Consider the following 25,874-nt stretch of genomic DNA (forward strand, 5'->3'; position numbering starts at 1 on the left):
TGGGCCCCTGGTGCTGCGAGGCAGCAGTTCTACCCACTGTGTCGCCGCCCATACAGAGCTTGTACAGACCTCACCTGGAGCATTGTGTTCAGTTTTGAGCTCTGAAGCTTGCACCCTTAGAGGTACCTAGCAGATTCACCACAATCATACCAGGGCTTAAGGGGTTAATTTCTGATTGCATAAACTTGGCTTGCATTCCCTTCAGTTTAGCTGCTTGAGCTGTGATCAAATCAAGGTGTTCAAAGTTAGAAAAGGATTCGATATAGTGAATACTACGGGCCAATTTTCTGTGGAAAGAAACGCAGGATAAAGGGGCATAATCTTCAAATTAGAGTAAGAACATTATGGGAGTGAATTCAGGAAGAACTTTCTCACACAAAGGATAGTGGAAATCGAGAACTATCTTCCCAAAAAGATCGTGGATACGGAATCAATTCAAATTTAAAGACTGAAATTGTTAGATTTTTGTTCTGAGGCTTGAAGGAAACAAATGAGGGTAAAGTATATTTGAGATAGGAACAGTCCGGTTTTAATGGTGGAACAGGCTCAAGGGGTTAAATCATCCAATCATGCCGTCTGCCCATAAATATCTACTCTACATTTCTGTTTTTCATTACATTTTACATTGAGGTGTTTCCAGCAGAAACTCCAGAGAGCGAAGTTTGAGCAGGGATTCCAGCCCCCATTTTGGGATACCCTTTGCCAGCTTGCTCCTATTGGTCCTGCTCAGGTGCCCGTGGGAAGGTGGCTGGTGTTTGCAATTTTGGCAGTCTTGAAAATTTGGGTCAACGATGTGGAATTTCCTTGTGCCATGATCCCCGGCAGAAAGAGGCCCTCACGCTGTACCACGCACATAACAGGAAGGGCTGGACCTGGCCAGCAAACATTGAAACTAGGATCTTACAAGGAAATATCCAGCAGCACAGTCAATCAGGAATTCCCATGTTTTGACGCTGTTGGATCTGTTCTCCCAGTACCATCATGGAACAAGAGCATCCATGCGCGTGGAAGATAACATCTTCACCTCTGTTTGGAGATACGGGCGTGAGGACACTCGGGTGAGCACAAAGGCCATTATTGTGTTGCAATATGGCAGTGGCGTAGTAGTGTTATCACTGGACTAGTAATCCAGAGACCCAGGGTAATACTCTGGGGACCCGGGTTCGAATCCCACCACGGCAGATGAATTTGAATTCAACAAAAATCTGGAACTAAAGTCTAATGTTGACATGTGAAATTAATGCCCACTTATGGCCTCATCCTGCCAGTTGGGGTACTCGCCATGTGGGAAGCCCAGAAAGCAAACTCAATTGGAGTTGCGTATGGACGAGAGAGGGGGGGGGTCCCTAGTTCAAAGGCTCTGAGTGTCAGATCGGGAAGCGGGGTGGGGCAATGTGAGCCACCCCCCAGCTTGTTGATAACCGCCCTCCTCCTATTCCCTCTTGCAACCCCACCTCACAACCCCACCTCACAACCCCATCCCACCATCACTGGCCTGTGGCCTAGGCCCCTCAGCAATCCTGGGCCTTGAATGGGTGCATTGCTGGAAGGAGCAACTGGCTTCTCGCTGGTGCTAGCACACCGCACAGCTGCTGGCCTCTGCTGGGCGGCATCTCTCGGGAAGTGGGATTACTGCCCCTCCCGAGGCCCTTGATCCTGGGAAGTCCCACCGCTGCCCAGTTAAATGCCCGATTGTCACTTAATTCCACTGGTCTTCCCAAAGGGAAACAAAGCCAGGTTCTCACTGGCTGTCCAGCCACTGGGCAAGACTCCCATCATCTACATTAACTATCATCCTGGATCACACTTTGAGAAACATTGGGTGGGACAGTGACTACCAGGAGGATAAAGGGTAACTGGAGAACAGGGGAAGAGAGGGAGACTTTAGAATGTCATTTGGGGGAAGTGGGAGAGATGGGAAAGGGGGAGGAGAGAGGTTGGGGTTCTGGGCTGGGGGGAGTAGGGTGAGTGTGAGGCCCAGCATTTCCAGTGGAGAAATAGCAGAAACATAGGGATCGGGAGCAATGCCCAAAGGAGCAGTCAATGTAGGAATCTATGAACATCGCTGCGGGTAAATAGTGAAAGATTGTTTCCACTGCTGAGCTAATCAGGAAAGTGGGTCGGAGATTGGGGATTTTCACTGGAAGAAATAAGGAAGGTTTTTAAACTGGGGCAGCACGGTGGCACAGTGGTTAGCACTGCTGCCTCACTGTACCAGGGACCCGGGTTCCATTCCCGGTGGCACAGTGGTTAGCACTGCTGCCTCACTGTACCAGGGACCCGGGTTCCATTCCCGGTGGCACAGTGGTTAGCACTGCTGCCTCACTGTCTGGTTTCCTCCCACAGTCTGAAAGACGTGCTGGTTAGGTGCATTGACCCGAACAGGTGCCGGAGTGTGGCGACTAGGGGATTTTCACAGTAGCTTCATTGCAGTGTTAATGTAAGCCTTACTTGTGACTAATAAATAAACTTTAACTTTACTTACTTTAAACTGAGGGAGATTTGTCCATGGGATTCTTCACCACAAATGACAGGGAGCGTTATTGGATACGGAATGGGATAAATATTTGAAAAGAAGGAATGGAGTGAGAGGAGAGAGAGCAGCAAAGCCATCGCAGGCACTATCGATCAAACAGCTTTTGGTTTTGCTGTAATTTCGGCCAATTCATGAAATCTCTCCTTTATTGAGTCTGAATTCAGGCAGCAGTTTAGAAACATTGTTGCTGAGCTGATCTTAGGCCCTTAGTGAAGTGCTCCAGACACTGAGCCCATTGCCCTTTGTGTGGACTCATGGCTTGTTTTAACTCAGTATGTGCTTGCTGGCTTTGACATTCAAAGTTCAAGCCCTGAATATTCGCGACAATGGAAAGCCTCTCCGTCATTGTGGGAATGGAGGGAAAGGATGAAGTACGGGAATCCTGCCTCCAAACCTAGCACCTACCACTTTCGTGAAGGCAGGAATGGGCCTGGCTTTGGATTTGCACATGCATGTTTCACGGAGGCATCTAGCCACATAAAACAGCAGCTGCCTCCAATCTTGTCTGATTTCTGTTAATCCCAGGAGTGGGAAATATGACGTGTGCTGATTAGGCTTTGTAGGAGCAGGTTTAAACAGTGAGGAGGCCTCTGGAGATGTGGGGTACACTTTTGGAGATGCAGGGTACCTCTCTGGATATGGTCCCAGAACATCTCTGGAAGAAGTGCTCTTTGGGATTGTTAAAAGTGGACATGAAGTCATTGGAACTGTCGAGGAACTGTCAAACCTTTCAAAAGTGTCAGATCTGTCAAAAGCACCTGTCAAAAGTGTCAAGAGGAACTTGCAAGCTGTCAATGCATTCTAAACTCTTTAGGAAAAATTTTTGAACACTTAAAACAAACGTTGCTATTTCTCATTAACTGTTGACATAAACCTGAGGGATATCATTACTGGATTTGTGCTACATGACTGGTTTCATAGACTTCCATTCCAGGAAGTGGGGTGCCTTCCATTTCACGGTTTGATTGGCAGTCCCCGAGTGGCTATAGACTCTGAAGTGAGTCTATGCTTCGTTTTATAATGGACTAAACACTTGAATGAAATATTTGTCCAAGCACAATGGTTAGCACTGCTGTTTCACAGCACCAGGGACCTGGATTCACTTCCAGCCTTGGGTGACTGTCTGTGTGGAGTTTTCACGTTCTCACACTCTCTCCGTGTCTGGGAGGGTTTTCTCTGAGTGTTCCGGTTTCCTCCCACACTCAAAAGATGTGCAGATTAGGTTGCTAGGCCATGCTAAATTGCCCCTTCGTGTCCCAATATGTGTAGGGAGATTAGTGGGGTAAATAAATGAGGTTATGGGGATTGGGCCTGGGTATGATGCTCTGTTGAGACTTGATGGGCCAAATGGCCTCCTTCTGCACTGTAGGATTCGATGATTATGTTGTCGAAGGAATGTAAATGTAGTGAATGGGTTTTTATGAATGAGAGTTCGAACTTTATTTTATTTAATCTCAGCAAGGCTGCTGAGGTCTACTTGTGGCCAATACAGGGTGAGTTGACATCATAAATGTAAGGGCAAAAGGTGGTGAGTAATGGCGTGGATTGACAAAGTCGCCACAGGGGCTATAGAGGCTGGGATGCTGGGAGGTAGAGGCCGGGGTGCTGGGGGGCGGGGATGGGGAGGGGGGGGGGGGTGATCTATGGAGGGACATAAGTTTGCATGGATGATATGAAGGACCATGGGGCTGGGGAGAGCACACAAGGTGGCAGAGATCAGCATAACTGGACCACTGGGAATGTTGAGGGATTGAGAGGGGTCAAGGGTGAGGGGCGGAGGGATTTCTTTTTGTCTTAATGCCCCTGTCAAATCTTTGACAGAATGTTGTGTACTTGGGGAAGGCCTTCCCCCAGCCCACCTCTACACCCAGCTAACCCCACTGACAATAAACCTAAATCCCACAATCTGGGGCACTTTCTCCCGGACCAGGTTTGCAGAGCTGGGAAATATCCCGACTCTGCACACCCAACCCGGGAGAAACTATCCAGGCCTAAGAACTGATTGACTCTGACTCAAACTCCCAGTTCAGAGTTGTAGTTTTCACATACAACCCGAACCCAAGGAGATAAGGAGGGAGACTATCAAAAGTAGCATTGAATCCTAAGCCTGACCACAGCAGGGGGAGTTACAGTGTGGATATAAATATATATATATATATCAGTGACTTATAGGATTACATACTAATTAAGGTAGGATATCAGGGCATTATACCTATTAGTCGTGAGGGGCGGCACAGTGGTCAGCACTGCTGCCTCAAAGCGCCAGGGATCTGGGTTCAATTCCGGCCTCGGGTCACTGTCTGTGTGGAGTTTGCACATTCTCCCCGTGTCTGCGTGGGTTTCCTCCGGGTGCTCCAGTTTCCTTCCACAGTCCAAAAATGTGCGGGTTAGGTTGATTGGCTATGCTAAGTGACCCTAGTGTCGGGATTAACAGGGTAAATATGTGGGGTTATGGGAATAGGGTTTGGGTGGAATTGTGGGGGTCGGTGCAGACTCGATGGGCAAACTCAAAGGCAAATTCCTAACCCATATTTGGTATTCCCTTTTCCCTAGTCCTTTTTTCCCAATTTGCAAGCGGTTCAAGAAGGAAGCTCACCATCACCTCCCCAAGGACAATTAGGGATGGGCAATAAATGCTGGCCCAGCCATTGAAGGCCACACCCCATGATTGAATAATAGTTAAAACGATTCCGCTCCTCACCTGCTCAGGGCTGACTTCCCACCCAGTTTCCAGGACATCCCATACAGCTGCTGCGAGCAGGAAATCAGAAGTCTACTTGGGGAATTGTCCTCTACAAAATAAGTGCAATAATATTTGCAGATGTCATGTGGTCAGATGTCATATGATCAAGCCTTCATGAATACCACCAACTGGAGTTGGCAAACTTACAGAAATTAGTGTTGTCAGCCTCGGGCTGTGTGAGTAACCACCAGGCCTAAGTTCTGCAATCAGTCCTGAGTCATTTCCGTTAAGCAAAATCAGTCTGTCACCACCTGACAAAGACCGGTCTCTCCCAGAGTTTGTGTTTACACAAACACTTCTATTGTGCACGCTTGATAAACTGCTGTTTTTGGTGCAGATGCTTATACAAATATAATGCTTAACATCACTCATCTGGGCTCCTGAGTGTTTCAGATAAAGCTCTATTGTGTCAGACTGTCTAAGGACAAGTCAATCTGCGATGACTCAGTAAGTCCAGTATCCATTTACCCACTCCGGTCCTTGAATACATCATAGACTATGTTGATCAGCACAATTCACATGAAGTTTGAAGATCTTTTTCAGAATTTTCTTCCCCTCAACCTTATGGTACAGACCTGTTGTCTTGAGCATTCCTTATTGGGTGAATAGGTATCTTGTAACATTATATTGTATGGTTTTATCCTGCTTTGAATGAAATGGGTGAGTGAGTGAGTATGTGGCTGTGACAGTAGGATTGATGGGTTTTGCTTTAGACGACGTTGCTGTGAGGGTGAGATTAAGAAGACTGGGTGAGAATAAGACATGGGTGACATGGATAAATGTGAGCATGTGATTGTTTACATGCGAATAAATGTGAGTGTGTGTATAGAATAGAATCATAGAATCCCTACTGTGCAGGAGGAGGCCATTTGGCCCATCAAACCTACACTGACAACAATCCCGCCCAAGCCCCATCCCCATAACCCTGTGTGTTTATCCTGCTAGTCCCCCTGACACTCAAGGGCAATTTAGCATGGCCAATCAACCTAACCTGAACATCTTTGGACCGTGGGAAGAAACCAGACCACCTGAAAGAAACTCACACAGACATAGGGAGAACATGCAAACTCCCCACAGACAGTCACCCATGGCAGGAATTGAACTTAGATCCCTGGCGCTGTGAAGCAACAGTGCTAACCACTGTACCACCATGCCATCTGTGTGACAATTGCAAGCAATGGAAGCAAAAGCTAAAGAATAAAGAACAAAGAACAAAGAAAAGTACAGCACGGGGATAGGCCCTTCAGCCTTCCAAGCCTGTGCCAATCATAACGCCCCAACGAAACTAAAAAAAAACATCTGCCCTTGGTCCGTATCCCTCTATTCCCTCCCTATTCACGTACCCATCCAGATGCCTCTTAAATGTTGCTAATGTGCCTGCTTCCACCACCACCTCTGGCAGCGCATTCCAGGCACCCACCACTCTCTGCATGAAAGATTTCCCCCATACAATGAACAAAGAACAGTACAGCACAGGAACAGGTCCTTCAGCCCACCAAGTCTGTGCCGAAACAGATGTCTCTCGAATGTTTTCTTGTCTCTATGTGGTCCATATCTCACTATTCCCTGCCTATTCATGTATCTTTCCAGATGCCTCTTGAACGTTGTTATAGAATCTGCTTCCACCACCTCCTCCAGCAGCGCGTTCCCGGCATTCACCACCCTCTGTGTGAAAAACTTGTCCTTTACATCTCTTTTAAACTTTCCCCCTCTCACTTTCAACCTATGCCTCCGAGTAATTGACCCTTCGACCCTGGGAAAAAGACTCTGACTATCCACTCTATCCAAGCCTGTCATAATCTTGTAAACCTCTATCAGGTCCCCCCTCACCCTCCGACACTCTAATGAAAACAATCCAACACATCTCCCTTAAACTTTCCCCCTCTCACCTTGAACCTGTGCCCCCTTGTAATTGACACTTCCACCCTTGGAAAAAGCCACTGACTATCCACCCTGTCTATGCTTCTCATAATTTTGTAGACCTCTATCAGGTCTCCCCTCAGTCTCCGTCTTTCCAGTGAAAACAATCCTAGTTTATTCAACCTCTCCTCATAGCCAACACCCTCAAGACCAGGCAACATCCTGGTGAATCTTCTTTGCACTATCTCCAAAGCTTCCACGTCCTTCTGGTAATGTGGTGGTGCAATACTCCAAATGCATCCTAACCAACGTTTTATATAGCTGCAACATGATTTCCCAACTCGTACTCAGTGCCCTGGCTGATGAAGACAAGCATGCCATATGCTTTCTTAATCACCTTGGCCACCTGTGTTGACACTTTTAGGGAATTGTGGACCTGCACGCCCAGATCCCTCTGTATGTTAATGTTCCTAAGGGTTCTGCCATTTACAGTATAATTCACATCTAAATTTGATCCTCCAAAATGCATCACCTCGCATTTGTCCGGATTAAACTGCATCTGCCATTTCTGTGCCCAAGTCTCCAATCTATCTATATCCTGTTGCATCCTCTGACAATCCTCGGCACTATCAGCAACTCCACCAATCTTCATGTCATCCGCAAACTTGCTAATCAGACCACCTACATTTTCCTCCAGATCATTTATATATACACGACAAACAACAGAGGTCCCAGCACTGATCCCTGTGGTACACCACTAGCTACAGATCTCTGAAAAACACCCTTCCACCGCTATTCTCTGTCTTCTATAACCAAGCTAGTTCTGTTTCCATCTCGCCAGTCCACCCTGAATCCCATGTGATTTTAGTTTTTGTACTAGTCTGCCATGTGGTACCTTGTGAAACACCTTACTAAAGTTCATATAAAATACATCCACAACCCTTCCCTCAACAACTATCTTTGTCACCGCTTCAAAAAACTCAATCAAGTTGGTGAGACATGACCTCCGCTGTACAAAGTCATGCTGCCTGTCACTAACTAGTCCATTTTCTTCCAAATGTGTACATATCCTGTCCCTCAGTATATTTTTCTAAAGCTTCCCCACCACTGATGTCAGGCTCACCGGCCTATAATTTCCTGGATTATCCCTGCTTCCTTTCTAAAACAAGGGAACAACATTGGCTATTCCCCAGTCCTCTGGAACCTCACCTGTGATCAAAGAGGATGTGAAGATATCTTTCAAGGCCCCAGCTATTTCTTCCCGTGCTTCCCACAGTAACCTGGGATAGATCCCATCCAGTCCTGGGGACTTGTCTACCTTAATGCAATTTAGGATACTCAACTTAGGATTTCTCCTACGATGTAATGACATTCTCAATGATGCTGATACCTGCTGATCTAAATGCATGAGCTGCTCTGGGGCAAAAGTGTTTCATTGATCATTTGTTGATGCTGTCCTGACAGATTACAAATAGGTCACTAGGAGGCACCGCGACCAGTCCATGGAGAATTGGCCATATCACCGTCACCTCCTTCACATCACAACTGAAGCTCTGCCTCCTCTTGGTGCAGAATGGCAGGTTTAAACTTTCAACCCACTGACTTGCTGTGCGCCCACATCCAGAATTCCTACATTTTTGGAGCGTTTCTTTAACAAAATACAAAGCAGTTTGTCCAGCTGCTATGTTTTAAGCTAGCTCAGTGATATCCAAGGTTTTTAAATGGATTTTCAATCCTCCTGGCCTTTAGTCAATGATTTTCCACCTCTCGTTGTCTGTATTTTGATCTTTCTGTCTCTCTCTTTCCAGATATTGACGAGTGCAGCACCATTTCTGGGGTTTGCGATGGGGGTGAATGCTCCAACACAGTTGGAAGCTACGTCTGCACCTGTCCACGCGACTTTGTCACAAGCCTGGATGGCTCCAGGTGTATTGGTAAGTCTGACAGATTAGTCACTAAAAATGGAGTCCGTCATTGTAGGGAGCCAATCACTATAAGGAATAAATCACTGTAAGGAGCCAATCACTGTAAGGAGTATCTTAGAATCCCTACATTGTAGAAGGAGGCCATTTGGCCCATCGAGTCTGCACCAAACACAATCCCACCCAGGCCCTATTCCTGTAACTCCACATATTAACCCTGCTACTCCCCCTGAGACTAGAGTCAATTTAGCACGGCCAATCGACTTAACCACTGAAGGAGCCAATCACTGCAAGGAATAGATCACTGTAGGGAGCCAATCACTGTAAGGAATAGATCACTGTAGGGAGCCAATCACTGTAAGGAATAGATCACTGTAGGAATCACTGTCAGAAACCAATGACAATGGTAGACAACCACTCTCAGGAGCCAATCACTGGGGAGCCAATATTGTAAGGAGCCATTGCTGTAGGGAACTGGTCATTGGCCCCGGTGTTCAAACTCTCTGTTCATCCTTCATTCCTGCTTAAAGTGTGTTAACTTACCAAAATATAAACCCCAAGACCCAGTCATTTCTCCTTAAAAACCTTTTCTTGATGTTTTGTTTGCACTTCAGTCCCACGCTCCTGATCTATGGGCACCCGATGCGGAGGAGGGCGGGGGAAAGCGGAGGACCTCCTCGTGAACCTGCTCCTGGGCCTGGAAAAACTTGTCATAAACAGGTCCAGGCAGCGGGTGACTGAGGAATTTGTCCAGCCTGACTGTCTGCCCCTCCACCGCGGCTGTATTCGTGGGCCAGGTCTCCCTGGAGAGGGAGCATGCGGTGTCCGAGGGCACTGTTGAGGCCTTCCATGCTCGTTGGGCACCGCATGGGGCTGGGGTGTATTATTGACCCTTTTAATCACATTTTAGTTTGATGTTTTAAGTTTCCTTTCTGCTTTGTTTTTTGCTTCGGGCAGTTCGCTTTTTTGGGGGGGCGTTGGGGGGAGCTGCCTCTCTTAATTTGTCCCTCAGTTAATTTGATTTGGTTTATTTGGTTAGTCAAAAATAATGACTCAGTCACTTCAGACTCGGGGGATTCAGTGTTCTGCATTGTTTGAAGACTTTGAATCAATGTGTGTTCTCTATTTAAACTGTTGCTTCAGCGTGTAGTTTCTCACAGAGCTCAGGAAGCATACTGTGCCAATGAAAGAGCTGAAACGTTCCAACATGATCATTTCAAAGTGAGCCAAGAATCAAATACTTTGCAGGTTTGAGTTTGGATAAGGCTGGAATGCTTTTGTTCCAAATATTTCTGCCAGTGTTGGAATGGGAGTTTGGAGTTGAGGCTGCCTTTGTAAAGGTACCAGTTATGTGAGTGGTTAGGGACTCGACTAACTTGCTCTCTTTCCATCACACAGACCACTCTTTGTTACACTTTGCAAAAGTCAAATTCAAAATCAAAGATTCCATTTACGTGCACAGCAGATTATCCAACTGACCCTGTCCACTTTAACCAATAGTGACGGCCCGCTGCCCTACAGCACCACTTCAGGAATGCAGGACACAATGTTAATCAGGAAATAGAAGCTAGGTGACAATAAATTTAAAAGCCTGTGGATTCCTGGAGTGAGGAGATCCTGCTGGAGCGATAGTTGATTTTTTGGTGTTGGATATTATTACACAGGTGCTTTCTCTCCCCTCAGCTAAGGGCACTCTCTCTCACTGGTTTACTGTTCCCTGGGCACTAACCCTTTCCATGGTATGGTTCCAGAGACATTGACTTAGCTCATATATGGATCCCTCATTATGGCCTCTTGCTGAGGTACTGGGCCCTGGATATGGCTTCATTGTAGGTACAGTAAGAAGTCTCACAACACCAGGTTAAAGTCCAGCAGGTTTATTTGGTAGCACAAGCCACAAGCTTTCAGAGCGCTGCTCCTTCATCAGGTGAGTGGGAGTCAACACCGGCATCTCCACTTCATTGTGGGATACAGGGCCCTGGATCTGACCTCTTACTGAGATACTGGGTTCTGAACTTGGTCTCTTGCTGATGTACAGTTTCCTGAGTATGACCTCATACTGGGGACAGGGTGCTGGATTTGGCCTTATACTGGGTACAGGGCCCTGAATTTGGTCTCTTCCTGGGGTACAGGGTCCTGAATTTGGCCTCTTGCTGGGGTACAGGGCCCTGAATTTGGCCTCTTGCTGGGGTACCGGGCCCTGGATTTGGCATCTTGCTGGGGTACCGGGCCCTGAATTTGGCCTCTTGCTGGGGTACCAGGCCCTGGATTTGGCCTCTTGCTGGGGTACAGGGCCCTGGATTTGATCTCTTGCTGGGGTACAGGACCCTGGATTTGGTCTCTTGCTGGGGTACTGGGCCCTGAATTTGGCCTCTTGCTGGGGTACCGGGCCCTGGATTTGGCATCTTGCTGGGGTACTGGGCCCTGAATTTGGCCTCTTGCTGGGGCACTGGGCCCTAAATTTGGCCTCTTGCTGGGGTACCGGGCCCTGGATTTGGCCTCTTGCTGGGGTACCGGGCCCTGGATTTGGCCTTTTGTTGGGGTACAGTTTCCTGAACATGGACTGTTGTTGGGGGAAGTTCCTTAGCATGTGGGCTCTCTCCCCACACACTGGATGCTGACGGCCACCATCCGCTTTAGTAGCTTGTGTTGACATAAGAGTTTGGACAGTGACTGATTATTTTGGGAGTCCTGTCCTTAACTGGTGTCCACATGCATTTGTGTTGTTGGAGGGGGAGCCCCTGGAGAATGAGGAGAGGATTTCTCTTAAGGTTGCAGCAGGTACAGGATTCCGAGCGCTTGAGCCTTTGAGAGACAAAGGGAAAACTTGTCCAGCAACAGAATGAGTGTCCCGAGCAGCCTGGCCCATGTCTGCTGGCTGCACAACATCAAAGTTAGTTTTTGAGTCAGAATGCCGTGTGAAGTTTCAAGCTGAACTTCGTTCTTTGTTCAAAGCCAGAACAAGAGGGGGTGTCAGTACTTTCATCTGAGCCAGCCTATCACAAATTATACACATCAATACTGCTGTTCCCATAAACTAACAGTGTGTGTGTCTGTAATCCATCAGTAAACAATATCCTCTGAAACCTCGGAGACTCTTATGTCAGCTCAAATGTGCAATACCACAGAGTTCATGAATCGGAACAAAAGCTTTTTTTTTTAAATGCTTCAGGGGCTGTAACTGTTACTCATTACCAGATGTCTCCATCCAAGAAGATAGTTTTGAACAAAGGCAAAATAGTGCAGATACCGGAAAGAGAGCGGAAGGTGGGAGAGGCGGGAGTTGTGAATCACCCATCATCACATGTCTCTAGATGTCCAGGGGAATTGATCACCCTGAATATAATGGCAAGTGTGAAGGAAGCCCTGACACAACAAAGCTGGACTTTGATTTAATCTGGTGTAACCATTCACAATGAGGAACAAACAACAACAGAAGGGATATTATTTAAATGAAGCAACATCCAAATTTCTGGTTGTTTCCACATTGAGAGAATGACAACATGTCACAATGGGCCTTATCTACCAAACTGTGGCTGCAGCTGCAAAGTGTCTCTGGGGGAATAGCATCCAGCGTGACAGTGATCTCACTCAGTTTGGATATACTGCTGACTAGTCTAGATGGAGCTGCTACACTGGACAAAGGGTTGATACTGGGTTATTACCGTCTACACAGTAGACATAGCTGTAACTGTCCTCTGTGTAGACAGGGTTGATACTGAGATATTACTGTCCTCCATAATCATCAATAAAATCACCCAGCATTGCTCGTAATCATTGATAAAATCACCTAGCACTGCTCGTAATCATTGATAAAATCACCTAGCACTGCTCGTAATCATTGATAAAATCACCTAGCACTGCTCGTAATCATTGATAAAATTATCCAGCATTGTTCATAATCATTAATAAAATCACCCAACACCGCTTGTAATCATTGATAAAATCACCCAATACTGCTCGTAATCATTGATAAAATCACCCAACACTGCTCGTAATCATCGAGAAAATCATCCAGCACTGCTTGTAATCATCTAGAAAATCACCTAAACTCCATCTATGTTTCCAGGGCTTGAAGACAGCAAGTCAAGAAAATACCTAACAATAATTTTAGTTTTGCTTGACACAGTCGCCAGAATTCTACCGCCCCGCCCGCCACAGATTTGGAGCGGGCGAGGGACGGACAATGGAAATGTCCGTTGCCCTCTGGCAGAATTTTCCGGTCTCGGGTTGAGCAAGGCCGTAAAATCCCGCCCACTGTGTGTACATTCTCTCTCTTGATGGCCATTCTCCCTTATCCAAACCGAGAGACCTGAGAGACAGTTTGGCAGATTCGAGGCATGATGGCCCCCAAATGTTTGTAGAGGTACTGGTCAAATTTAACCAATTTAAAACACAGCTCCTACCAGAGCAGATCAGTGATAACCCTGTCTAGATTGTGACATTCTATCCATTAGGACATCAGTCTAAAGAGTTATCTGGAACTTAGTGGGAAGACTCGAGTTCCAGGGAAGGTACTAAGTCATACACATCAGAAGATGCCAGATTCAAATCCCAGTCACTGCTGAACCTCTTTCTCTTTGCTGGTTATCTATCCTGTGCTGCTGCCTCCTGTCGAGACCAAGATCCACCACCGTCCACTGCTGTCCCTGATGTGTGAGCCCAAACAACATGTCCCAACAAATAGAACTTTAACATCGACCGAGCTTGTTCTGGTTGCAGACAGCTCCCTAACTCAATATATCAACGTGACAGAAGTTTCAATGGCTTTAGCTCAGAAACTAAGCTGAAAGTCTAGTGAAGTACTGAGGGAGTGCTGCACTGTTGTGAGCTGCTGTCTTTTGAATGTGACTTTAAGCTCAGGCCCTGCCTGCTTTCCCATTGATGTCAAATATACTATCGAAAAAGTGTAGGGGGAAATTTCCAGACTTCCTGGTCAACTCACGTCAATAAAGCAAATTATCTGGGGCATGAAATTTTTGGCCCTTCGTTCCGGCGGGCTTTAAGATCCCGTGCTAGTGAGTAGCAAGCTGCTGGATGACTGGTTATAGTGGGCGGGGGAGGGAGGGAGGGTGCCAAAATCCCACCCCGGTCTTTTAACTCTCTGTTATGAGAGTGACTGTTCTTCTAAAGTACTTCATTGGCTGCGAAGCCCTTTGGGACATAGAGTCCATCACGCAAACTAGCCTCTAATCCACTGACTCTGTCTACACCTCCCGCTGCCCTGGAAAAGCAGCCAGCATAATCAAGGACCCCATGCACCCCGGTCATACTCTCTTCCACCTTCTTCCGTCAGGGAAAAAGACACAAGAGTCTGAGGTCACGTACCAACCGACTCAAGAACAGCATCTTCCCTGCTGCCATCAGACTTTTGAATGGATCTACCTTATATTCAGCTGATCTTTCTCTGCACCCTAGCTATGACTGTAACAGTACATTCTACACCCTCTCACTTCCTTCTCCCCTGTGTACTCTCTGAACGGTATGCTTTGTCTGTATAGTGCGCAAGAAACAATTTCTCCTTCCACTTCTATATTTCCTTCAAAATTTCACAACACTGTATATTAACACATGTCAATAATAAATCAAATCAAATCAAATCCTCAGAATGTGAAAGGTGCATTACAAATAGATTTATTTCTTTACAGGCAGCAATGAACCTCCATGTTCTGTGTCCCCCTGGGCTTCTAAGTTGTGTTTTGCTGATACATAAACATTCAGTAAGCTTCCTCTGGTCCCTATGTCAGTGGGTTCAACCAAGTGTTAAAAACAGGATTTCATCCTCACATTCTACAGAGTCAGCGGGTTCCTGATAATTATTCCTCCCGTTTTCAGGTCTGGCAGAGAGAAGCTTCCTTGAAAAGAATCAATGTTTTCTTTTATTATCTTTGCCTATTTTGGGCCTCCAGTGCCCACTTCCAGAGCGGCGGGATCCGAATCTGTAGGCTCACGTCATAAATATTCCAATAACCCCACCTCTCGGATTTGGGAATGAATAAATCGGGACACGGCAGTGAGGGGAAACTCATCCCCATGCACTTCCACCCCATCCAGAGAATGTGTGGCATTTCTGGGCCAGCTTATTCAGCATCATTTAGTATAAGGCAGTGTAGAATTTCTTGAGTATTTCTGCGGAGATATCTTTCAAGTCGGAGAAATTTCATCCTCAGGTATTCCCATCGGAGCGCGAGCAGTTTACGCATGTTTACTCTGAATACATGGACAGTACCAGGAAATTTGACATGTAATCTGTCAGGTAAATGACTTAAAATCTAAAAAGTTAATTTAATAACCCAGGGAGAACTCCCCGGGGTGAATTAAAAGACGATTGGTGTAGAAATTAGGAAGAGTCCCCCCAAAAAGCTCTCGTGAGAAATCTTCACAAGTGTGGTGATTGCCTCTTTAAGGACAACACAGCAGAAGAGGGTCACCTAACTTGAGGGAACAATTAGGACTGAGAGTGGGTAGTCGCCCCAGAGAGTGGCGATCTCTCTTCGGCAGAAAACATCTAGAAGACATGTAGAGACTGAAGGCAGCTGGTGGGCTGCTCTAGGGTTGCGGGGGACGGGGGGATGGGGGGGGGGGCGGTGGCGCAGGCAGTGCCGGGTCTCTGTGCAGCTTTTCCTTGTTAATAAATACTTTTATTGCACCTGAGGAAGTGTGAATCATACATCATTACAATGAGTGAATGGAAAGGAGCAGCAGGAGGTAAAAATCAGAAAGAAAGTCACTTTGACACATCAGCTTTATTAACATTGTGTCAGGTCTTTGCGCTGTTTCTCCCTCCACTTCTATATTTCCTTCAAAATTTCACAATTATTCACCTAGAATGTTGTTTGCAGGCCAATTTCATTCATTCTATTATACTCAATGCCTCATCCTCCAGTTTTGTTTCATTCATTACTATAGCTATATTGCATATACATATATGTGGAGATGCCGGCGTTGGACTGGGGTAAATACAGTAAGAAGTCTAACAACACCAGGTTAAAGTCCAACAGGTTTATTTGGTAGCAAATGCCACTAGCTTTCGGAGCGCTGCCCCTTCGTCAGGCGGAGTGGAGAAATGTTCACAAACAGGGCATACAGAGACACAAACTCAATTTACAGAATAATGATTGGAATGCAGTCTTTACAGATAATCAAGTCTTAAAGGTACAAACAATGTGAGTGGAGAGAGCATTAAGCACAGGTTAAAGAGATGTGTATTGTCTCCAGACAGGACAGTTAGTGAGATTCTGCAAGTCCAGACAAGCTGTGGGGGTTACAGATAGTGTGACATGAACCCAAGATCCCAGTTGAGGCCGTCCTCATGTGTGCGGAACTTGGCTATCAGTCTCTGCTCAGCGACTCTGCGCTGTCGTGTGTCGTGAAGGCCACCTTGGAGAATGCTTACACGTTACGTCACGGGCATTCGGCCTCTGATCTTCGCGTAAGCGTTCTCCAAGGCGGCCTTCACGACACACGACAGCGCAGAGTCGCTGAGCAGAAACTGACAGCCAAGTTCCGCACACATGAGGACTGCCTCAACTGGGATCTTGGGTTCATGTCACACTATCTGTAACCCCCACAGCTTGCCTGGACTTGCAGAATCTCACTGACTGTCCTGTCTGGAGACAATACATATCTCTTTAACCTTTGCTTAATGCACTCTCCACTCACATTGTTTGTACCTTTAAGACTTGATTATCTGTAAAGACTGCATTCCAATCATTATTCTGTAAATTGAGTTTGTGTCTCTGTATGCCCTGTTTGTGAACATTTCTCCACTCCGCCTGACGAAGGGGCAGCGCTCCGAAAGCTAGTGGCATTTGCTACTAAATAAACCTGTTGGACTTTAACCTGGTGTTGTTAAACTTCTTACTGCATATACATATACTCAAACGTTTTGATATAAGCACTGTTCTACATGCACACATTCAACATTTACCTTGTGAGCTGTGGTAATAAATAGTAAATTTCCCTACAGTGATGGATCTAAATATATTTAGTCTCACTTCTAGCTCCCATCTTTCTCTGTTGGTCCATTGTCACTCACTTTGGTATGTGTGTGCAGTAGTATATGCATTCTGTTCCAGATATAGAAAGTCCCTTGTGTATTGACATGTATGATGTGGAGATGCCGGTGTTGGACTGGGGTAAACACAGTAAGAAGTTTAACAACACCACGTTAAAGTCCAACAGGTTTATTTGGTAGCAAAAGCCACACAAGCTTTCGGAGCTCCAAGCCCCTTCTTCAGGGGCTTGGGCTTCAGGGACCTGAAGAAGGGGCTTGGAGCTCCGAAAGCTTGTGTGGCTTTTGCTACCAAATAAACCTGTTGGACTTTAACCTGGTGTTGTTAAACTTCTTACTGTATTGACATGTACCCAGAGCCACATGTGTATATAGGTACATATATAGACAGGTGCATTTTTGTATGAACCTATACACATAGTCACATATGCTTATAGCTCTGTTGTCATCACATATATGTTCATATCTATCACATCCGATCATAGGAAAACACAAAGTCACATATACATGTAGACATATACATACAATAACAAGTATATATGTGTGTAAAGTTACATGCTTACAAACATGTACATCAAGTCATAGTTGTATGCAGAGACTTAGGGTGCGATCTTACCAGCTGTTCACATCACGCTCCCATTGCAGCAAAGTTGGAGATTTGGCGGCCAGCCAAATCTCCGTTCACTGCAGCGGGATGGGAAAATCCCACCGGCATGAACGGCCGTAACATTCTGGCCATATATGCAGTTGTAGGTGTGCATGGACTGCCATGTGTATACACGCATGTACATCTGGACACATTTGCGTGCAAGAATGTACATATGGTTTCATTTGTATAACAAGAATGTATGTACATTCACAGCGCAAGGTTTAAGAATCGGCACAACTAAATTGGAAGAAAAAAATGGAGCTTCTTGCTACTGGTGCCTTTTTCTTTGCTTAGGAAGGGGAGGATGCAGTGGCCCAGCCAGTTCTCACTGTGCAAATTGGTTTGTTTGTAAGTTGGAGAGGGTTCAAAGTGGCACAGTTCCAGATGTAATAATTTATGAATTAGAGGATAGTCAAAGCCCAAAAGGCTGCAAGAAAATGAAATGAATTGTTTGAAATATTCCTGGAAGTTCTCAGAGTAGCTAGGCAAGCTTCGACAAAATTATAAGAGCGTTGCAGAGGTTAATCATAGCTGTGAAACAGCGGAGCAGAAATTTTGATGTGTTTTCCTGTGTTCCCATCTGGAATAAATTAATCCAAGACAGTTTACAAAGGGTCGTTTGTCAGGCACAATGGCACTCAGGACCCCTGCACACTGAATGACGGGGAAATTTCCAGGCATTGTATTGTGTGATGATTTGCAGATAGGCGTTTGGGTGAGACAGACACAGCAAGGAGGTAAATTAGTGAAAGGTACTTGTGAAATAAATTAAAGTTATGAGTTTAGTAATGCAGAATGAGCTGGGAGAAAAGATTTGAGAAGCTCAAACTGTACGTGTGGAGAGGTCATGAAACTGGGGCATCTTGTCAAGGGATATAAGATGATTAATGGGATACAGAATCCATTTAGTCCATTCAGAAAATGGACCTACCTCGCATTAAGTTGATCTTTCTCTACATCCTAGCTATGACTGTAACACTCCACACTCTCTCCTTTCCTTCTCTATGAACGGTGTGCTTTGACTGTATAATGCGCAAGAAACAATACTTTTCACTTATACGAATACATGTGACAATAATAAATGGGTGTTTTTCTGGTTGGCGATCAGTGACTACTGGTGTGCCTCAGGGATCAGTGTTGGGACTGCAATTGTTTACGATTTACATAGATGATTTGGAGTTGGGGACCAAGTGTAGTGTGTCAGAATTCGCACATGACACTAAAATGGGTGGAAGAGCAAAGTGTGCAGAGGACGCTGAAAGTCTGCAAAGGGATATAGATAATCTAAGTGAGTGGGCGAGGATCTGGCAGATGGAGTACAATGTTGGTAAATGTGAGGTCATCCATTTTGGTAGGAATAACAGTAAAATGGACTATTATTTAAATGGTAAAAAATTGCAGCATGCTGCTGTGCAGAGGGACCTGGATGTCCTTGTGCAGGAATCTCAAGGAGTTGGTTTGCAGGTGCAGCAAGTAATTAAGAAGGCAAATGAAATTTTGTCCTTCATTGCTAGAGGGATGGAGTTTAAAAACAGCGAGATTATGTTGCAACTGTATAAGGTGCTGGTGAGGCCACACCTGGAGTACTGTGTACAGTTTTGTTCTCCTTACTTGAGAAAGGATATACTGGCACTGGAGGAGGTGCAGAGGAGATTCACTAGGTTGATTCCGGAGTTGAGAGGGTTGGTTTATGAGGAGAGACTGAGTAGACTGGGGCTATACTCATTCGAATTCAGAAGAATGAGGGGAGATCTTATAGAAACATATAAGATTATGAAGGGAATGGATAGGATAGAAGCGGGGAGGTTGTTTACACTGGCAGGTGAAACTAGAACTAGGGGGCATAGCCTCAAAATAAAGGAAAGCAGATTTAGGACTGAGTTGAGGAGGAACTTCTTCACACAAAGGGTTGTGAATCTGTGGAATTCCCTGCCCAGTGAAGCAGTTGAGGCTACCTCATTGAATGTCTTTAAGGCAAGGATAGATAACTTTTTGAACAGTAAAGGAATTAAGGGCTATGGTGAGCGGGCGGGTAAGTGGAGCTGAGTCCACAAAAATATCAGCCATGATCTTATTGAATGGCGGAGCAGGCATGAGGGGCAAGATGGCCTACTCCTGCTCCTAGTTCTTGTGTTCTTAAATCAAAGAAGGGAAACCTAGAATATCGCTGCAAATGAAACCAGGAAAAAAGGTGAAATAAAAACAGAAAATGCTGGAAATAGTCAGCAGATCAGGCAACATCTGGGAGAGAGAAACATGGGAGGCCTTCAAAGGAGAAATTTTGAGAGTGCAGAGTTTGTATGTTCCTGTCAGGATTAAAGGCAAAGTAAATAGGAATAAGGAACCTTGGTTCTCGAGGGAGATTGTAACACTGATTAAGAGGAAGAGAGAGTTGTATGAAATGTACAGGCAGCAAGGAACACATCAGATGCTCGAGGAGTATAAAAAGTGCAAGAAGCTACTTAAGAGGGAAATCAGGAGGGCTAAAAGAAGACATGAGGTTGCTTTGGCAGACAGAGTGAAGGAAAATCCAAAGAGCTTCTATAGGTATGTTAGGAGCAAAAGGATAGTGAGGGATAAAATTGGTCCTCTTGAAGACCAGAGTGGTAGACTGTGTATGGAACCAAAAGAGATGGGGGAGATACTAAATGGTTTTTTTGCATCCGTATTTACTGAGGAAACGGCATGGAGTCTACGGAAATATGGCAAACTGGTAGGGAGGCCATGGAAGCTTTACAGATTAAAGGGGAGGAGGTGCTCGCTGTCTTGAGGCAAATCAGAGTGGATAAATCCCCAGGACCGGACAGGGTATTCCCACGGACCTTGAGGGAAGCTAGTGTTGAACTTGCAGGGGCCCTGGCAGACATATTTAAAATGTCAGTATTCACGGGGGAGGTGCCGGATGATTGGAGGGTGGCTCATGTTGTTCCGTTGTTTAAAAAAGGTTCCAAAAGAAATCCGGGAAATTATCGGCCAGTAAGTTTGACGTCAGTGGTGGGCAAGTTATTGGAAGGTGTGATAAGGGATAGGATCTACAAATATTTGGATAGACAGGGACTTATTAGGGAGAGTCAACATGGCTTTGTGCATGGTAGGTCATGTTTGACCAATCTATTAGAGTTTTTCGAGGAGGTTACCAGGAAAGTGGATGAAGGGAAGGCGGTGGATGTTGTCTACCTGGATTTCAGCAAGGCCTTTGACAAGGTCCCTCATGGGAGGTTAGTTAGGAAGGTTCAGTCGCTAGGTGTACATGGGGAGGTAGTAAATTGGATAAGACACTGGCTCAATGGAAGAAGCCAGAGAGTGGTTGTGGAGGATTGCTTCTCTGAGTGGAGGCCTGTGACTAGTGGTGTGCCGCAGGGATTGGTGTTGGGTCCATTGTTGTTTGTCATCTATATCAATGATCTGGATGATAATGTGGTAAATTGGATCAGCAAGTTTGCTGATGATACAAAGATTGGAGGTGTAGTGGACAGTGAGGAAGGTTTTCAAAGCTTGCAGAGGGATTTGGACCAACTAGAAAAATGGGCTGAAAAATGGCAAATGGAATTTAACGCAGACAAGTGTGAGATATTGCACTTTGGAGGGACAAACCAAAGAAGAACATACAGGGTAAATGGTAGGACTCTGAAGAGTGCAGTTGAATAGAGGGATCTGGGAATACAGGTACAGAATTCCCTAAAAGTGACATCACAGGTGGATAGGGTCGTAAAGAGTGCCTTTGGTACATTGGCCTTTATAAATCGGAGTATCGAGTATAAAAGTTGGAGTGTTATGGTAAGGTTATATAAGGCATTAGTGAGGCCGAATTTGGAGTATTGTGTACAGTTTTGGTCACCTAGTTACAGGAAGGATGTAAATAAGATTGAAAGAGTGCAGAGAAGGTTCACAAGGATGTTGCCGGGACTTGAGAAGCTGAGTTACAGAGAGAGATTGAATAGGTTGGGACTTTATTCCCTGGAGCGTAGAAGATTGAGGGGAGATTTGATAGAGGTGTGTAAGATTTTGATGGGTATAGATAGAGTGAATGCAAGCAGGCTTTTTCCGCTGAGGCTAGGGGAGAAAAAAACCAGAGGGCATGGGTTAAGGGTGAAAGGAGAAAAGTTTAAAGGGAATATTAGGGGGGGCTTCTTCACGCAGAGAGTGGTGGGAGTATGGGAATGAGCTGCCGGATAAAGTGGTAAATGCGGGGTCACTTTTAACATTTAAGAAAAACTTGGACGGGTTCATGGATGAGAGGGGTGTGGAGGGATATGGTCCAAGTGCAGGTCAGTGGGACTAGGCATAAAATGGTTCGGCACAGACAAGAAGGGCCAAAAGGCCTGTTTCTGAGCTGTAATTTTCTATGGTTCTATGTCCCAGATTGTCAGGAACCAAGCTGACCCACTCAGTGTTTCCATCATGTTAAGTTTTTAGTTCAGATTTCAGCATTTGCAATGTCTTGCATTCATAATGAAAATGTTAGAGAACCGTGTTCCCAGGACTTGGTGTTTATTCGGTCAGTGACTGAGACTTAGAGTCAGGAAGATCCCACGGTCAGTTTGTGTGCTAGGTGTTGGATGGGTGACAGTATTGGTGATACAATTGACCCTGGTGGCCCTTGGTTCAGGGAGCAGAAAGCCAGCAGGAATCCTGCGACTGGTCACCATTCAGTGACCCTCCACTGGAAGCGATGGCTGTTAGGTGAGGTCAGAATAAAGGGTTGACTTTCATAACTTCCAAGGTTGATCAGCTTGCCAACACTCAGTCAAGGCGCACAGGTGAAGAAAATTCAGTTGCAGGAGATAGCTTCGGGATCCCTAACAACGAATAATCAGGAGATGGTGAACCAGTGGGATCCTGAGGAGACTTGGAAGTGCATTCGTTTGTGCTATAGACAGGTTCAAAGAGATGGAACAGAGACTGAAACTATGCACTTGGTGGGCACAGCAGGAAGTCTCACAACACCAGGTTAAAGTCTAACAGGTTTATTTGGAATCACGAGCTTTCTGAGCACTGCTCCTTCATCAGGTGAGTGGAGGTTACACTTGGTGAACAGAGATTTAAAGAGGGAAGAATTATTTATTAGATTGGAAAATAAACCAGAAGGTTCTTTTAATCAAAGACATTCAAGCACGGGAACTCCATGAAAAGCCTCAGGAAATTGTGAGAGAAAAATGTCACAGTCTAGTGATGGTTTTAAGCAGTCTGCTCTTTGATCAGGTATATTGTTTGATGATAATCTATCAGTGAATCGAAACTGCTGAATGGTTTCACCCTGCCTGAAGTTGCCTCCTATCAATCTCCTTTTTCTTTTGCAGACCAGCGATCTGGTACCTGCTTCTCCAGCCTGCTGGGCGGTCGATGTGCGGGAGACCTCCATGGGCACTACACCAAGATGCAGTGCTGCTGTGACTCTGGGCGCTGCTGGTCGGCAGGACATACTCCAGAAATGTGTCCAGTCAGGGGATCTGGTAAGTGAACCTTGTACCAACAGCCAGCCAAGTACACAAGAGGCCATACTGAGCACCAGAGCAAAGGCCATGATTTTGACCTTTCTAAGGGGCATGCCTTCATGATTGACTGGGGCAGGATACTAAACATTTTGTCCTCTAATGGTAATTTAATTCAACTTGTTTTTGCATTTGCTGGCACAGTGGTTAGCACTGCTCCCTCACAGCGCCAGAGACCGGGTTCAATTCCGGCCTCGGGTGACTGTGTGCGGAATTTGCACATTCTCCCCGTGTCTACATGGGTTTCCTCCGGGTGCTCCGGTTTCCTCCCACAGTCCAAAAATGTGCGGGTTAGGTTGATTGGCCATGCTAAATTGCGCCTTATTGTCCGTGGGATTAGGAGGGTAAATACGTGGGGTTACGGGGATAGGGCCGAGATGGGATTGTTGTCGGTGCAGGGCTGATGGGTCAAATGGCCTCCTTCTGTACTGTAGGGATTCTATATATGGAGAGCATAATAGGCCCACAGGTCTTGAGAATGTCTTTGGAGTGGGCAACAAGCTTATTGGTTCAAACTTCTGTTTCACTCAGAAATAAACAAATAACTATTGTCAAGAAGAACATGCAGATTGGATCAAACATCATCTTGAATACAAAGGTTAATCAAGATGATTTTTTTATAGTGAAGGAAACCAGTAGCTGGGAGCCTGACACTGAGGGTAGGTCAAAGGCTGCTTCTGCAGAAGTCAGAGCCCAGCAATCCAATGGCGTTGTGCCTGTGTTTCCAGTGCTTAACCGGCCATCTTGCCTCCAATATGGTGGGCAGGAAGCAAATGTCCTTTGTTAAGAGAAAGGAATAGATTTGGTAGAGGTCAGCCCTGACTTAAACTAGGAGCACATGCTCGTCAAATGCGTATGCACCAGTGAACCTTACACACTCTAAGGTCTGAACTCTCCAACAAGGCCTTGGTTGTTTACTATTAGAAGGACAGACATTGACTCAGAGCAGAGTGAGCATGGCATCTGGTAAGATGGGGAAAGACAGATAGTTGCTCGCTAGAAGGAGATAACGAGCCATGCTCCAAGTAAAAGGTTTAATGTGAACCTATATGTAGACAAATTGGAATTTAAACAATGTTCTGTGTACATGACTAACAGTGTATAAATATGGTGGAAATCTGTGACTTGGCAAAGTGTTGTATTAGCAGAGAGTGTTGTCTCAGGGATCGCTCTGTGACAGTGCTCTTCCTGCATACTAGAATCTTGAATTAATGATCTTGACCTGCACCTAAATCTCCTGCGATTAGTTCATAGAACTTCACAACACCTTTATGAACTTAAAGTGCATCATTCACCATATTGGTATTGAGAACATGAGAAGGCATCAGGAGCCTGCACCTGAAATGTGTGCTCGCCCTTTGTACGTGCAAAAATGGGACCTAAAACTCGTTTGACACCCATTGTGGAAAACTAGGTTGCCCTAAAAGCGGCCAGTATGGGACTTTGAAGTACCTTCAGTGCCAATCTCCCTGAGGATGTCCAGTGGATATCTGCTGCTCGCTGGTCTTATTTACATGAGGCCTGAGACCCAATATTTACAAAGGTGATAGATTATACTCATCAAGAAGTATTGAACAGACGAGGGACGGGATTTTCCAGCCCTTCTCACCGGCGGGATCTTCTGGTCCTACCATCGATAACCCCCCCTCAGCAAGTTTTCCCAGAGGCAGGGTGGGCAAGCCATGCAAAAACACTGTAGGATTTGGCAGGACTGGAAGATCCCACTGGCAGCCAATGGCAAGATGCCTTCACAGTGGGAAAACACACCAAAGGGGGGAGGGGGGAAATCCCGGCCTTGGGCTTTGGAAAAGAGAAGACTGAGGGGTGACCCAGTAGAGGTTTAAGATATGAAGAGATTCAGTAGGATAGATATATTGTGCTTTAGGGAAGGAAATCTGCCGTCCTTACCCGTTCTGGCCTACATGTGACTCCAGAGCCACAGCAATGTGGTTGACTCTCAACTGCCCTCTGAACAAGGGCAACTAGGGATGGTCAATAAATCCTGGCCAGCCAGCGATGCCCATGTCCCATGAAATAAATAGAAAAAATAAAGATGTTGCTTCCACTTGTAGGAATGTCTAAAACTAGGGATCATATAAAATAGCCATGAATAGTTCCAATCAGGAATTCAGCAGAAACCTCTTTACTCAGAATGTGAAACTTGCTAGTAGTCAAAGTGACTAGCAAAGATGCACTTAAGGGGAAGTAGGATAAGGATATGTGGGAGAAAGGTATAAAAGGTTATTTTGATAGGGTACAGGGAAGAAGCTCATGTGGAGTATAAACACCGGTACTGACCAGTTGGGCTGCATAGCCAGTTTCTGTGCTGAAATTCCAGGTGATTCCATGTGTTATCAATTACACACAGGGCCTTCCCACTTAGAAGGACCATTCCCAATACCCAGTTCACACCAATAAGCCAACATGAAGACATTTCAAAGCAGCAGCTTGAACGGGCAGGCGAGTGAAAGCGTAAAACAACTCTTTCCATTTCTGAGAAAATGCCCATCCAACACCTCGCTCCACTCAGTGCCCAAGCTCCTTCGGCCCTTCTAGTAAGTACTGATTTTGTACCTCTCCCAGACACCTGCTGGCTTCTGGCATTCTCACTATCCAGTGTTTCTGCTGGAAGGAGGAGAGGAACTGAGAAGTGGGATT

General features: G+C 45.7%; 1 protein-coding gene across 1 annotated transcript in view; it reads left to right on the plus strand.

Annotated features, from left to right (window-relative positions):
* fbn3 (fibrillin 3) overlaps positions 1-25,874 on the plus strand; it is a 268,519-nt gene that overhangs the window by 91,489 nt on the left and 151,156 nt on the right. The window contains exons 8-9 of the mRNA XM_078198473.1: positions 8,948-9,073; positions 23,025-23,177. Coding sequence (XP_078054599.1) covers positions 8,948-9,073; positions 23,025-23,177 — 279 coding nt within the window. The remainder of the gene's footprint in view (positions 1-8,947; positions 9,074-23,024; positions 23,178-25,874) is intronic.

Source organism: Mustelus asterias, chromosome 26, assembly GCF_964213995.1.
Source record: "Mustelus asterias chromosome 26, sMusAst1.hap1.1, whole genome shotgun sequence".
Taxonomy (NCBI): domain Eukaryota; kingdom Metazoa; phylum Chordata; class Chondrichthyes; order Carcharhiniformes; family Triakidae; genus Mustelus; species Mustelus asterias.